We start from the raw sequence: 15,691 nt of genomic DNA, 5'->3' as shown, positions 1-15,691 counted from the left end.
TTTAGCGTCCGCTTTCTCCACCTGACCCCGGCCAGCCCACAAATTCCTGCCCCGCTGCTCCTTCCAACCTCCATTCTCCGCCCGCCCTAGGATGGCTCTGCAGGATGTGTGCGATTGGCAGGCTCCCGACGCCCAAGGACCATCGCCTCACCTGCCTCAGGCGGGTGGCTGGGCAGTGCCCCGGGGCTGGGACCCACCAGCCTTCCTGCGGGCTCACGGCCCCCAGCTGGCCCACGGCACCACCACGCTGGCCTTCCGCTTCCGACACGGAGTCATCGCGGCGGCCGACACGCGCTCCTCCTGCGGCGGCTACGTGGCTTGCCCGGCGTCGCGCAAAGTCATCCCCGTGCACCAGCACCTCCTGGGCACCACGTCGGGCACCTCCGCCGACTGCGCCACGTGGTACCGGGTGCTCGGGCGGGAGCTGCGGCTGCGGGCACTGAGAGAGGGTCGCCTGCCCAGCGTGGCGGGCGCGGCCAAGCTCTTGTCCACTCTGATGGCCCGCTACCGGGGGCTGGATCTCTGCGTGGCCACCGCCCTGTGCGGCTGGGACCGCTCGGGGCCCGCCCTCTTCTACGTCTACAGCGACGGCACTCGTCTGCAGGGGGACATCTTCTCGGTGGGCTCGGGGTCCCCCTATGCCTACGGCGTGCTGGACAGCGGCTACCGCTACGACATGACCTCCCCGGAGGCCTACGCTCTGGCCCGCCGGGCCGTGGCCCACGCCACCCGTCGGGACGCCTACTCCGGGGGGTCTGTGGACCTCTTCCACGTGCGGGAGAGTGGGTGGGCGTGCGTGTCTCGGGGCGACGCCTGCGTGCTGTATGCAGAGCTGCGGGAGCCCCCGGAGGCCGGGGAGGAGGAGGCCAGCGAGGCGGGGTCCTGAGCCGGGCACGGGGCGGGCGCTGGACTCGGGGGAGGGCCCCCGTGGGCGCCCCGCGTCGCCGCATCTGGCCCGGGCCCTCCCCTCCCCCTGGGCTGCGGTTAGGATGCTGCACTGCACGCCTGCCTGCCTTTCTTTCTGTCTCCCGGAGTGACGGCTGACTGCCAACACCTTTCTGTCCATACCCAATAGATTGGTCCAGCCGTCTTCCCGCAGCCCGTCGTCCTTTCCGTGCACGCAGCGCGCCCGCCCGCCCGCCTACAGCTGCTCCCTTTCAGACTCTATGCCTCTTTCTCACCTCGGAGAGGTGGGGTGGCAGATGGGGGAGGGTAGTGGCCTGCCGCAGCGTGTGACCAGGGCCACCCTAGCCTGGTCAGCCCTGACATCAGGATCTGTGTGTGGGACCCTCTCAGGGTCAGGGGGAGAGGGAGCCCGAAGGTGCAAGGGTGTGGGCACGCTTTGGGTGCCTCACACCATCGTGCCCATAATGATAATCACTCTTTTGCTAAAGTCAGTCCTTCTGATAACCCTTTGGGGTAAATGAGTATCCTCAGTTCACAGGTGAGGAACCAGGTACCTAGGATTATAGGATTATTCGATTGGTGCCTGGTCACACAGCAGGTGGCTGAGATGCTGCTTGAATTCCTCTCCTCCCTACAGGCTTCTGGGGTGGGGTGGAGAGAGGTTGCCAGCCTTTTCCTCCTGTCTTTATTGCCTGCCTTTGCAATCCCTAAGCTCCCTCTGGGGCACGAAGGAGAGAGGGAGGGAGGCACTAAGATCCTCTCCTGCCCCCTCAACCCCACCCCTCCTCCCAGAAGCCCTGACTTGGAGATCCAAGTTGGAGATCCAAGCTGACAGCCCCGGGAGGGATGCCCACCTCCCACCTTCTAAGTGGAGAGAAAACATGGTGGGACCTAGGAGTGGGCCTGCTGGGCCCTCAGCAAGTGATGGTCTTGCTTTCTCCTCATCCCACCCTTCCCTCTTCAGCCCAAGAGGAAGGTGGCCTGTTTTCCCTCCTGAGCGCCCCTCCCTTGGCCTCCAGCCAGAGGAGCTCTAAACTGGCACTTCAGGCTAAGAATTCTTGCAGGCAAGATGGGGAGACCTCTGGCCTCTGATCCTAAGGGGAAGAGATAAGTAAAGGCAAGGGTACCACAGGAAGGAGCCCAACAAGCGGGAAGCAGGGAGGAAATTGTGGGAAAGGGGCCTGAGGAAGTAGCCTGGTACACTGGAGGGCTTGCCTTCAAACCTGGGCCAAGCAGTCTGGCCTGCAGCCTCCCTAGCATTCCCCCTGGGCCCCTGCCACTGCCGTGGCAGGAGAGGGGGTGCAGGATCCTGGAGGGAAGGCCTGAGGTCAGGGACCCCTGAGGCAGCCTAGTTTCCTGGAGGTGCGATGAGGAGGGGGTTTCATGCTGGACTGACTCAGGCATCGCATCGTGATGGGGCACATCCTGGGCCACAGATGTCCTTGGCCCTGAGTCCGTCCAGCTACAGGTGAGCTGCTAGACCAGAAACCAGAGTGACACTGAAGTGTGGAGAGCTGTGGCCCCTCATCCTGCCAGGAGAAATGCCAGGCCCAAATGCCAGGTCCTGCCATCCTTTTGGGAAAATGTTCTCCAGTGAAAAGGAGGTGGGGGCAGGGTTCGCCACTTCCCCAGCCCTCCCCCACCGGTGGTTTCAAGGCCTCAGGGAGCAAGAGAAAAGGCAGGGAGGGCAGCGAGGGGGAAGCCTGGGTTGTCACCTTCACTTTCCTGCCCCACTTGTGTGTGTGTGTGTGTGTGTCCACTTTAGTCAAACCCTCCAATGCCCCTGCAGGGCTCCTGGCCTGGCTGAGCTTCCTCCAAAGTCTGTCCCTGTCCAAGTCACAGCAGCTGGGGCGCAATGCCTGAGGGTCAGCCAAGCACTGCTGGCCACTACATGTTCCTTAGGTCCACTGGTTAGTGGGAAGCCCTCAGGGTGGGGGGCTTTCCTGGTCCTCACTCCACATGCACTGTCCTTATGATGAGGGATTTCAAGATACAGCTAAACCCAAGGGCTTACCGACAGGTCTGTTTCTCTGGGTCCTCAGCTTCCTGCCCTCTCCACTATAGTTTTAGGGAGTTGGGGAAAGACTTCATGGTGCTGTTGGGGGAGGGACTGGGACCCTTTTATATACCCTGCACCACCTCCAAGGGGCCCCCAGCCAGGCCTATGTCTCCCCAGTTATTCCTGAGGGTTTGATGTAGGTGTGAGGGGAGACCAAAGGGACGGAGCGCTTGCTCTTCCCAGCCAGAACTGATGGGTTCGCCCCCTCTGATGCCCTGCTTGGGCTGCCACCTCCTAACCCTGTCCCCAGGCCACCAACATTCTGTTCTTTCCCAGGTCTGGGGTGTCAGGGGTCCAGCTTTCAGCAGAGTAAATGTCATTTCCCGCTCTGGGTCACGGTCCTGTTCTCTTACCACCTGGTACCCTAATCCAGCAGACAAGCTGTTGGAAAAGGCGTCTACCTCCTCCCCAGGCCCCTGTGCTCCAGGGCCTGACCCACCCACTCTGACCTGCAGACCCTGCAGCCTGCTTCCGGCTCTGACTCCTGGGTGCAGTCTTTGTTCCCGCTGGGCTGGGGCTGGGAGGAGCTGGCACTTTTCAGTTCCTACCCTCACTGACCCTGTCCCTGAGTAGCCACCAGAGCTCTGTGTCTCCCCCTGCCCCACTCTCGTGACCCGAGCCTGGGGGAGATTGAAAGTGGGGACGGTGGACCCAGATTCCACATGACTCACCCTGGCTCACCCTTTCCCAGGAGAGGTTGCTAGGCCCCTTCTTTTCTCCATCCCAATTTCTCTCTCCTCTGAACCCCTCTTGCTCTTCCCTTTGGTCTTTCAGGTAGCTCTCCTGGCCCCTCTGGCCAATCTCCATATTTAATTGCCTTCCAGTTTGAGATCAACAGGAACCCTGAGATCGGTGGTGGTGGGGAGGCAGTGATGTCATTTTCTCCTCACTTCTGCTCCTGAATGAACTCAAATTTCCCTCTATTGACCTTGCCCCTGGGCAGCCAGCAAAACCAAACCCAATTCACTGCCGACTCATAGTGTCTCTGACTGTACCTGTTTACAGGAGTAGAAAGGCCCCCAGCTCTCTCCCCCCTGACCTCCAGCAGCTCTTGGTTTTGAACTTGGGACTCTGTGGCCCTCAGCCCAATGTGTAACCATTGCACTGCCCGGGCTCCTGCAGGAGAAGCTTAAGCCTCCCCCATCTGTCAGCACAAGGAAACCCGAGGGCAGAAAGAGAAGAAGTCCAGTTTTACAAAATAAAGTGTTTATTATGAAATTAGAGATGGAGGCCCCTCCCCTTCCTCCCTTTTTCCGCTTCTCCAGCTGCCTCTTCCCTCCCATCCCCGTTGGGGTCTGGAAACACACACAAGACAATGCCCAGGGCTGGGCTGCCCAGGGCCTGCTGACAGCTGGGCAGAGCCCCAGGGAGGTGGCCACATGGGTGCTGGAGCTCTCGCCCTGGGGGGTGCTGGCTCCTTCGAGGCCGCTGGAGGCCAGTGGGGCCAGGACGAGGCCGGGAGTGATGGATGGAACCATGCGGGCAGGTCTGTAGGGAGAGGAGAGGCAGAGCAGAGGGGGTTAGAGACCTGGGTACCCCCCCCAGCAGAAGGGGTTCAGCCCACCCCATGGCCCACACAAGTTTGGGGCACTGACCTGGGGCAGCGCATCCCCTGCAAGAGGGTGGGCAGCAGTGGTTGGGAAGTTTCTCTTGCTTTTGGGATGGACAAAGGAAAAAAAACGACAACCCAAAACAAGCCAGTCACAGGGACCCAGAAGAATGAAGGGTGTGTGTGTGCGCGGAAGACAAGAGAGAGCATCGTGTGTATGGTGGGGGGCGCAGAGCAAGGTGAGTGAGGGATTCCGAATAGAATCTGGACAGAAACAAACGTAGCCTCGTTGGAGAAACCACCGTGAGAACAGAGGTTGGTTGGGGTCGGAGCTGCGAGACCCAGACCCAGACCCAGAGGGAAGTGGAGAGAAACACGCAGACAGAGAAACCTGGAGAGACACACAGACGGACTCGGGAGGACGGGGGTGGAGGGTGCTCTGGGGCAGGAGGGCTGGCGGATCCCCCACTCCCCGGCCCCTCGGGGCTCAACTCCGAGGGCCTGTGCGGGCTGCCCCGCCGTGGCGGGTGGGCCGGCGGCTCTCAGAGCGCTGGGGGCTCCTTGGCCCCGTACAGCTCGGCCAGCGTGCGGAAGAGCGGCCCCCAGTCGTCCAGCGGCTCGGCGGGGCCCGCGGAGGCGCCGCCCGCCTCGCTGCCCGAGCCCAGGGAGCTGAGCGAGCCGCACGAGGAGCCGCGGCCCTCGTAGCCGTACACCTGCACCGAGTCGTAGGGCGGCACCCCGGGGTCCTCGTCGGCCTCGCGGAGCCGCAGGGCCAGGAGCTGCGCCACGTCGGCCGGCCCGGGGGGCCTGGGGGGGCGCGGCGCGCGGGCGCGGGGCAGCACGTCGCGGCGCGCGGGCGGGCCGGGGGCCTGGGGCGCCGCCCCGTCGGGGTTCTGCAGCGCGGCGATGTCGAAGGCCTCCGTGTCCTGCTCGCCGCCGCCCTCGTCGTCGTAGGTGATGATGTTCTCGCGCACGTCCTCCTCCTCCAGCACCATCAGGGACTCCTGCTTCTGCCGCCGCAGGGCCGCGAACAGCAGCACCAGGGCTGGCGAGAGAAGCGCCGGGGGCCGCTGAGCTGAGCCCCGGGGGCCGCCGCTTCCCTTCCAGGGGCAGCCTGGCAAGGCCACGCCAAAGGCACTGTGGCCAAGAGGTCACGTGCTCCGGGCTTCACATCCCGCCTGACCCGTGGCTTGGCCGTGTGCCCACGGGCGCGGGAGGGAAGGGGCTTTCACGTCCCCCACCCTCTGCCTCGCAGGCAGCGTTGTACAGTGGAATATTTCTCCCAAAGATGACTAGGGCAGAATTTGGTACTGGAAGAGGGTGTGCTTTGGAATGGGGTCGTGGGCGGAGGCTGGAAGAGTCTCAAGCACCTGGAGCCCTGGGGGTGTCGTGGGTTATGCTTGGGGCTGCTAACTGCACGGTCAGTGGTTGGAAACCACCAGCAGCCCTGTGGAAGAAAGGTGAGGCTTTCTACTCCTGAAAAAAGTCACAGTCTCAGAAAACCCACAGGGCAGTTCTACCTGGGTCCTATCAAGTCGGAATCGACTCCATGGCAGTGAGTGCAAGCGTAGAAGCCTAGCTTGTCTTGAAGACACGGTAGGCAGGACACCAAAGGCCATTGCGGTGAGGATGAAGTAGAGGAAGGATGGGGGGGGGGAGGCGAGCAATAGAGACCGCCTCTCCCGTTTTAGAGAATGCGCCGGGCAGCAGCAGCAGCCTGCTGCTGGCAATGTGACCATTACATGGGCTTCTGGGGAGGCTTTAAAGGGACGGGTGAGCGTGTGATGGACACTGGAAGGAAGGTGATGGTTTTTATGCAGTAGCAGAGGATTGTCCGCATTGCGTTCAAGCGGTTGGTGGAACGTGTCAAGTGATGACCTTGGGTATCCGGCTCCTGAGCTGTCGAGGCGAGATCTTCAAGGGGTCGTGGGTTTCTCCGCACCAATCACAGGAGGGAGATGGACTTACAAAGAAGCCGTGCAAAATGAAAACAGAACACGGAGATCGGGAAAGTTCTGTTGTCTCCACTAGGGACCTGGGTCCTAGAATGTTCGCCAAGGATGTGGCTCCCCCATCTTTTGGTTAAAGAGATTAAACCTGTGAACTGATGGGTCTAACCAACCACCTGGGTAGACCAAAGGAGACAGAGAAAGAAGAAACGGTTTGCCTCTTGGAAATGCCCCCAAAGCGCTGTCTCCGCTGTCCGTCAAGGAAAGGAAAGGTCTTTTCTGAGGCAGCTGGGGGTCAGTGGATCTGCAGGCAGGTTTCAAAGTGCGGGGCCGCACACGCCTGGGCTTCAGAGTCAGATATTGCCAAATTGGTTGTGGAGTTGGGGCTGCCGTGTCTGAGCAGCCAAAGAACAGGGCCGATTGGGCAGAGAGGATGGACCAGGGAGGAAAGTTCTGCCTGAAGCAGAAGGGGTGTTATCGCCTGGAAGGTGGAGCTGAAGCCCAAGGTCAAGGGCTACCATCCAGAACCCTGCAGGGCAGGCAGGGCCTTGGCTCCTGCGGTCTCCGGGAACAGGATTATGTTCAAGGTAGTGCCATGTGCTCTGCTGTCACATGGACTTGTTTGGGCCCCGTGATCCCCACTTCCCCATCAGCCCTCCAGTTTCTCTCATTTGTAATGGAAAGGCTACCTTATGCCTGCTCCACCAATGCCCTTAGATTTCATAGGTACACAGGTGAAGAGGCATTTTTGCCCCAGAATGAATAGGCTTCACATCCCACCTGTTTTCTGATTTAGGCGATTTAAGACGTGGAGTTGATTTAAGACGTGGAGTTGATTTAAGACTTGCACAGTGATGTGATGGGGTGATATGGCAAGGCAGTGAATCTGGCAGGGGTTGGGGCTGGAATGTTATGGAGCAAATTATGCCCCCGCCCCCCAATATGTGTTGTCCAGTCTAACCTCTCTGCCTGTGCTTATAACTCCACTTGGGAAGGGCTTGTGTTTGTTATGTTAATGGGACAGGATCTGTGTGGGATGTGTCTTCTAAAAGAGGTGAAATAAACAAAGGAAAGAAGCAGACATGCGGAGAGAAGCCAGGCCTCATGGATGAAGAGCGCCCAGGAGCAGAAGCGGGGAAGCGGCAAGGATCTTCTTCCAGAGGGGACAGAGAGCCAGTCTTCAGACTCCCAGCCTCCTACTCTACGAAAACACGCTTGTTTGTCAAAGCCGTTCCTGCAATATGTCTGCCGTCGCAGCATTTTCTAACTAAGACAGCCTCGTAGGACCATCAAAGGAAGACCCCACGGTGATGGGCCAGAAGCCATGGCTCGATACTGTCACTGTGGCATGGCCATTCAGGGGCAGGGCCCAGAGCCTATCTCTTGGACGTGCCAGGCAGTGGGCACGTTCCAGGCATGTGAGGGACCCAGTCCCAGTGCATCTATAGCCCAGTCTCCATCCCACTGCGACCGGACTCACCAAGCAGGGTGCCCACACAGGTGACGATGGCAAGCAGGGCCCCGGTGCTGAGCCCAGCAGGAGAGAGCTGTGCTTCGGGCCGGCAGGACGCCACCGAGCCATCGGGCCGACAGCGGCACACGCTGACTGTCACTGTGACTGTGCTGCTCAGTGCTGGCTGCCCCCAGTCCCACAGTTCTATGGGCACCAGGTAGGGGGCTTGGCGTGGCGGAGCAGGGCGGGAGGGCAGCAGCAGGCTGGCGGAGCCATCTGTAGGAGGGGGGAGATGTTGGGACACCTTCCTGGTGAGGTCAGTCTGGCCCGGGGAGCCATCTTCCCACGGACAGCCAGGCAGCAGCAAACAGCTGATTGGAGGGTACAGGGTAGGGCCAGGCAGGCGGGGCTGGGGTGTGCCAGGGCAGGGAGGCACACACTGGAGTGGGTGTACCAGGACACTCACCTAGGTTGTCCCGGACAGTGAAGTTGGCCTCAGGGCCCACAGGGCCTTGTAGGGAGACCCGGCTGCTGTTGCCGACCTCGTCTCTGTCCAGGGCGCGGATGATCTGAATCAGCTGTGAGGAAGACGAGACCCTTTGTATGGGGCAGGAAGCTGAAGGGCATGCGGCCCCATCCCTGTGTCTCAGCGGCTCACCTGCCCGGGGGCTGCAGAGTCACACACAAAGGTGTCGTAGGGCTCAGCCAGCTGAGGGGCGTTGTCATTCTCATCCAGGGTCTGGACAGCCACCTGCACCTGGGAGGCCTGTGCGGAGCTGTCTGAAGACAGAACACAGACACATACACCCCACACGTACACACACGCGCGCGCGCACATCGAGAGAAGACACACGGATGCCGCAGGCAGCATTTAGCGGTATGGAGTAGGCACAAAGTACAAAACACGTAGAGAGCATGCACAGGGATACCACAGGTATTTCATGTCACACACGAAACAGGCATGAAATACACAAGCAGCAAAACATGTGCCGTGAATGAACAGTATGAACAGTACCTAGTGCACGCACACAACATTCATGCCGGACCACCAAGACCACCCATCCACAGCACAGGAAGGCAGCACCCAGGAGACATGTACACATAACCCATGTGCAGAGCCAGGCAGCATACGTGTGAAGCAAGCAGACGGGACATAGGTGGCACACAGACAACAGCCATGAAATACAAACACATAGTGTGTACCATAGGCCCAGCGTACAGTCAGGAGTACATGTAACACACATGAAATAAATGTTCCAAGTACACACGGGATACAGTGTCAGCCCCATGGCCCAGGGAATGCGTTTGGACACAGACATGCACACACACACACACACACACACACACACACACACACACGCCCCATCAGTGGGGAGGCTGTGGTGCAGCAATGAGATTACTCAATTGACCTTGGGGAGGGAGAGCCGCATGACCAGAGGGTGCAGCGCCCAGGCCAGCCAGGGCTGTCCCTTGTCCGCCCCTCCCTGTCCATGGCGGCCAAGTGAAAATGGAGTGTGTGTTCTTGCCTAGCGCGGGCCCAGCTCGCCTAAGCCTGCCCTCCAGCAGAGGACAGACTAGCTGACTCTGGAGGGAGGGGCTGAATGAAGAGTCCAGCAGGTTCCAGAGACAGGGGTGGGGATGGTGATGGGGGCCCACTCCTTCCCTTGCCTGCTTTAGGGGCCCAGGGCCTTCTAGTCTGTTTCAGGGTGGTGTCAGGGACAGGACTCGGCAGGATGGTGATAGGCCAGTGAGAGCACACACACATACACACAGAGCTATGTCTACATAAGTGTGCACAAGCACACATGAGGGGGCTTTAGAAAGATCATGGAAAAGTCCCATGATCACTTAATCCATTTGTCAACGCACTGAAGTCCCTCGTAGATCTAATTAAGCGTTAGTCCATGTCTACAGCAGTGCATTATGGGGTCTGGACGTTGCGTAAGCACCCTGTCATTGGAGTCTGGTCCTGCTTTCTCTTTAAGCATCGTGACCCAGCTGGGCGCCTTAGCCGAGGTGCCAGCCAACATGCTGACAGGGATCCACTCTCGTGACGTGTCCTCATCTGGGGCATCAGCGAAGGCGGCATATGGAAGAGAGGCCCCTCTCCCGCCTGTGTGAGCCTGGGCTCTCAGCGGGGCCAATCCTCTCACGGCCTGGAGAGTTCTCGGTGTGTTTCAGCATCTTCACGAGGTGCAGCGACCCGTCTGCTCTGCGCTCCCTGGTCTTGCTGCACTTGGGATGTTACAACACTCAAGAGACGTGGGAGACGCAAGATTGTCTGCTGCCATCTCCGAGACAAAGTTTTTAGATAGAAAGTGCAGTACAGTCCAGGCCGTATGTCACAGAGGAGCCCCCATGGCGACCAAGGCACATGTAGGCACTGCAGGTGATGCATGGACGGTACCGTCATGCCCTGGCAGGGCAATCAATTTGCATGTACGAGACACGAGACACACATGTCGCCTGCGTTAAGCTGCTGCATTCACTGCCTCCAGCTCCGATTGGCATTTTCTGGACTCTGTCACATGTAACCTTGGTGACCATGGCATATGAAGGACTTCAAGAAATCGTGGAAAAATGGAATGGCCAGATAAGTGAGTTTGTCCCCTGAGCTTTTGGAAGCCTTCTCGCACACACAGCAGAACGTTGCACAAATGAACATCTATGCGGTGCATAACCCTGCATGTGCTAGGTGTACACGAGGAGCTCTGGTGACAGGGTGGCTGTGCGCTGGGCTGCGATCCAAAGGTCCGCCGTTCAAAACCACCAGCTGCTCGCTGGGAGAAAGATGGGGCTTCCTACGCCTGGAAACAGTTGGCAGTGACTTGATCGATGGCTGACAGTTTGGAGGTTTTGGTGTGGCACGGACGTATGTGTGTCTATATATTACATACATGTGTGTATACAAATACATACACACAGGAACAAGCACATGCATATGCAAAACTACACACACACGCAGCGCCATGTGCACAGTTGTACATGTGCATCACAATAAGCACTGAGAGGGAGGCTTCAGAGAGCTCAGAGTCACCGTGCACTGTCTTCGCGGTCCCCCTCCAGGACTCTGAGACGCCCTCCTGTGTGGAAAGCGGCCTGAAGGCGGTGGCCGCCGCTCAGACTGCAGCCGGTCTGGGTTTGAGGGCGTCACGGCTTGATCCCACGAGGCCCTGCAGAGTGACTGAACCTCTTTTTGCCTGAGGGTCCTCACTTGAAAATGGGGGAATAGCAGTCCCTACCTCACAGAGCTGTGCTGCTGAGGAAACGAATTCATCCACGAACTGTGCTTAGCACAGTGCCTGACACACGACAAGCCGTCAGTAAGTCATTCCAATCTGACTCCACACACCCGCCTACACACGACAGACCCAGACAGCTCCGTCTACACTCCATCACAGTCAGTTGCACATACGCACAAATAATACAGCCCCACAGAAATGCATCCATATCCAGTTACAGACACACACACAACTAGGTGTGTGTGTTCTCATTCACACGAATTACATTGCACCTTTTTTATCCACATGCACAAACACCCTCACACACAGCTACATATACATATACATACGGGATGCAGGGAGTAGGGTAAAGGGGACCCCATGGGGACTTCCTTTGGGGACGGTGAGGAGGGGCTGTTTTTAAAGAGGAGGGGGGCTCCCTCCCTGAGCAGACAGAGGGAGCCACTTAGCCCCTCCCCCTCCAGGCTGTGGAGGCACAAAAGAGGGGGGCCTTCCCTCCTCCCTCCTCAGCAGGGCTTCTCAAGAGTGGGGGGTGAGGGGTTTGCTGGTGGCCTCCTCAGCTGAGGAATGCCCTCCTTTTCAGCCTCCAAAGATGTCCACTTCTTTCTTGCCCACTCCCCCACCCCCACCCCCACTATGCCCCTGTTTGGGAGCTGCCCAGTGGCCAGGGCAGGGCTGCTGAGGCTCAGGCTGGGGTTATTTAGGAGTTGGGTGCTCCTTGAGGTTCCGTTTATTTCTGGGCTGGGACAAGTCAGCAGAGGGGTGGGAATGTTCAGCCCTGCCCTGATGACTCGCTTGGCCTGATGGTGAGGGTCCAGGCCCAGGACCTTCCCCCACACGCACTCATACAGCCCTTCCTCCCCTGGCTACTCACCCAGCTCTGTGGCCAGCACCGTGAGGTTGTGCCAGATCCGGGCCTCGCGGTCCAGGGGCGCAGCTGTGCGGATGGCCCCGTCCTCGGGTCCAATGGAGAAGCACCGCTCCAGATCCGAGTGGGGTAGGATGGAGTACCTGGGGGAGACAGTGTGCTGGGGGCGGGTCTGCAGTCTGCTGTCCTGTCCTGTCTGGGCTCCTGTCTGTCCGCAGAGGCCCCAGCTGAACTTGCCCCATGCTGGGGCGGGAGTTCCCTTCAAAGGCAAACAGCCCTGGGGATCCTTGGGCAAGAGGGGCAAGCAGACAAACAGACACCACCCGTCTTTCAGCCGACGTCTGTCTGGGCCCTGTTCTGAGGACCCAAGGACCTGAGTTCTAGTGTGGCAAGGCATGTCCACCTCTGCTCACTCAGCCCCCAGCTGGGAGACGCCCAGTGCTCAGTGGTTGCTGGGAACAGGCACATCAGAGCCTGACTCCGGGGTCTGCCACTTTGGGTGTCATCTTGGGCACGCTGCTTCACCTCTGAAACAAGTGCTTATGACAATGCTCATTTCCAACGTGAGCGTGATCAAGGGGGCACACTGCAGGGGGCGGGGGGGGGGCGGCGACAGTAGAGCCAACCAGCGGTCACTAGCGATCACTCTTGATCTGACAGCGCATCTGCTTGACCTGACACTGGAATGTGCCCCTGCTCTCCACCAGTAGAGGAGCCAGTGAGCCAGGTCTTGCACCCCTTCCAGCCAAAGGGAAGAAGGTGAATGGGATTTGCAGTCAAGGGCCCAGTCTGGGGGTGGGGGTTGGTGTCGTGGGGTGTGTGTAATTGCCTGAGGCTGGGCATCTGCAAAGGGGGAGTGGAGGGTGGGGTGGGAATGTGCCTTTCCCCGGCCCCCAGCCCAACTCACCTGATGGGACTGGCCGGTGAGTCCAGATCTGCAGCAGAGACTTGGCCCACCAGGGCCCCAGGAGCCTTGTTCTCGGCCACTGCCAGGTGGTAGGAGGCCTGGGTGAAGGCAGGAGGCTCCGGGGCGTCCTGCACTGCTACACGGACTGAGGCCACGTCCTTGAAGGGCCCTCGCCGCAGGTAGGCGGGGTCGATGAGTGTGTTGGTGGCCTCCACGCGGAAGGAGTAGGAGCGCCGGGTCTCAAAGTCTAGGGCCTAGAGGTGGGAGGAGGTGAGGAGTGGGTGGTGGGGACAGGCCCAGGCTCCCAGGCTCCCAGGCTCCCGGCGGGCAGGGGAGGAGCCAGAGCTCAGTCCTGTACAGAGGAGAGGCGTCCAGAGGGGCAGTGGCTTTGGTGGCCACCCAGGTGGGCAGATTACGGAGTCATCAGCACCCCCAGGTCCACCCCAGCTCTATCCGAGCCAGCCCCTTCCGTCTCCGAGCCTTAAGTCCTCATGGGAAGACCCCGCAGCTTGCTGTGGGCGGAGTGGAGGGTACCGGTGGAGAGGCAGCCTGAGCATCCCTCGGCTCGGGGGGGTGGGGGGGCAAGGGGGGCGCGGCAGGCTAACCTTGCGCACGGTGAGGAGCCCATCTCGGCCCTGGGCGTCCGTGCTGATGCTGAACGCCTGGGCGCCCTCCCCGTCTAGGATGCTATAGGCCATGAGGGCGTTGTCTCCCAGGTCCGGGTCCTGGGCCCGCAGACGGCCCACCAGGGTGCCCGGCCCAGCTGTCTCCACCACGGAGAACTGGTACAAGCCTTGGGGGTAGGTGAGGGAGACAGCAATCGGAGAGCGGCCCCAGCCTCCAGCCCTGCTCCCACAGCTTCTTCCTCCTAGAGCCGGGGTGGGAGGGGGGGTGGGGGTGGGACAAGGGGCGGGATGTCAAAGGGTAGCTCCAGCAGCCTCGGTCCCTTACTCTGAGGGAACTTGGGGGGGTTGTCGTTGACATCGCTGAGGGTGACCGTGACCGTTGTGCTGCCCGACAGCCCCCCCATGTGGCCACCCATGTCCTTGGCCTGGATGACCACCAAGAACTCCTCTTGCGTCTCCCGATCCATGTTGGGGATGGCGGTGCGCACCACTCCTGTGGGGAGACAACGGGTCAGGGGGCCGCGGCCCCGGGGCTGTGCCACCAGGCTCCCCAGCTCTGATCTCACCAGTCTGGGGGTCCACTGAGAAGAAAGGCAGACCATCCAGGACGGTGTACACCAGCTTGGCACTATTCCCGTAGCTGGGGTCATCGGCGTCGTGAGCTGTCACTTGGATCACGGATGTGCCTGTGGGGAGGGGTGCTCACTCAGCAGGGGTGGGCCCAGGTGGGGAAGAAGAGCAGATACTGGGGGCCCACGGTGTGTGTGTGGGGGGGGGCGTGAAGGAGGTGGGTTTGCGGGCAGACAGCAATAGGGAAGGCCACTGGGGTCCAGGGATACTCACCAACATTGGACATCTCGGGCACAGTAGCGTGGTAGGGCCCCAGGGGGAAGACGGGCGGGTTGTCGTTGATGTCCTGCACCTTGATGATGAATTCTGATGGGGGCTCAAGGGGTCGGTTGGAGGCTCGGTCCACAGCCTGGGCCAGTAGCACATATTGGGCCTTCTCCTCCCGGTCCAGACTCTTGGTGACATGAATGTTCCCTGTGGCCTCGTCGATGACAAAGACAGTGCCTGCCCCCTCCCCGGTCAGCAGGTACTTGGTGCGGCCCTCACCCCTGTCCACATCAGAGTGCAGCTGTAGAGGTCCAAGGGCAGGAACAGAAGTTCAAGAGGCCGGGCTTAGGATGTGTTGGGAGTTGGGATGCGGGAGGGGGAGCAAGGTCAATGCCAGAGTGGCAAGGTTGCCATGCAGTACCCAAGGGCCTCCTGCGTCAGAGTCGACCTAGGAAGGGGTGATCCTTACCTTGCCAATGAGGACAGGCTCGGGACCGGCATATTCTTCAATGACAAAGAACTGGTTCCAGACCCAGCTCCTCCGTGTCCTCATTAGGCTGGGTCCTGGCCCCACCCGGGACCCTGCCCAGACTCCGGCTGGGGCTGCCAAGCGCCCCACGCAGCCCCAGCCTCCCAGCCAGGCCAGCAGGAACCTCACCAGGCCCCACATGTTGGGCTCCGGCCGGGCCTCTGTTCACGGGCCCCAGACGCCGAGGCTGGGCCAGGCTGGGCGGCCCATGAGCTGCTGGGCTGCAGGGGCAGAGGTGCTGGGGCTACCCCATGGATCCTCACCTGCAGGACAGGGTTGGGGTCAAGGAAACTCTTAGCACCCATGCCTCCCCACCCTCAACACATTTAGATCCGAAGCTCAGACTGCCAAGGAAGCAGACACCCACTGCCCAGAACCCACTACAACAGCGAGCAGCCAACCAGATCCTGCCCACCGGCCAGGCTCTGCCTATGTTCCCCTCCCACCCTCCATGCTGAGAACTCTCCAGCCAGTCAAGTCTGAGCTGGGCATCTGGGGTCGAGAACGCAAGGGGGTGGTGGTGCTGGCAGGGCTTGGAGCCCCCAATAGGGCCCCTGCCGTTTCCAGGTCTGCCATACAGTGACGTGGGGTTACCAGAGAAAGGGCTTAACATTCATGGATTGGGCTTAACAGAGGTGTAGCTGTAGGGGGCTGCCCAGGTCTGGATCAGAGATGTCAAGGGTACAGTTTAAGGCAGGGCTGTGAAGCAGGGTGGGGACATCCGCTTCTCCACACCCTACCCCTGCCCACCCTGCCCGGCAGTCGG

At 60.2% G+C, this 15,691-nt stretch overlaps 2 protein-coding genes across 3 annotated transcripts; one reads left to right on the top strand and one right to left on the bottom strand.

Annotated features, from left to right (window-relative positions):
- The first annotated feature begins 91 nt into the window (after positions 1-91).
- Positions 92-886, top strand: PSMB11 (proteasome subunit beta 11). Its single transcript, XM_075532312.1, has one exon. It carries the CDS (start codon positions 92-94, stop codon positions 884-886), a length of 795 nt encoding a protein of 264 aa, XP_075388427.1.
- Positions 887-4,198: 3,312 nt separating this feature from the next.
- On the bottom strand, positions 4,199-15,182 carry CDH24 (cadherin 24). Of its 2 annotated transcripts, XR_012779719.1 has the most exons (12): positions 14,866-15,182; positions 14,403-14,697; positions 14,126-14,245; positions 13,885-14,052; positions 13,539-13,726; positions 12,934-13,187; positions 12,033-12,169; positions 8,575-8,696; positions 8,383-8,494; positions 7,944-8,192; positions 4,561-5,559; positions 4,199-4,453 (listed from the first exon to the last, which is right to left on the bottom strand). XR_012779719.1 is itself a non-coding variant. In XM_075531574.1 (11 exons), the coding sequence occupies exons 1-11, from the start codon at positions 15,064-15,066 to the stop codon at positions 5,057-5,059; spliced, it is 2,349 nt and encodes a 782-aa protein (XP_075387689.1). In that variant the 5' UTR covers positions 15,067-15,182; the 3' UTR covers positions 4,199-5,056. The 2 variants fall into 2 exon arrangements, 1 of the variants encoding a protein (XP_075387689.1); XM_075531574.1 differs by having other exon boundaries at positions 4,199-5,559.
- Positions 15,183-15,691: the final 509 nt, after the last annotated feature.

The sequence above is a fragment of the Tenrec ecaudatus genome, chromosome 14 (assembly GCF_050624435.1).
Source record: "Tenrec ecaudatus isolate mTenEca1 chromosome 14, mTenEca1.hap1, whole genome shotgun sequence".
NCBI classification, from domain to species: Eukaryota; Metazoa; Chordata; class Mammalia; order Afrosoricida; family Tenrecidae; genus Tenrec; species Tenrec ecaudatus.
The sequence above is the reverse complement of the archived record's forward strand: the minus strand, read 5'-3'. Positions and strand labels throughout refer to the sequence as shown.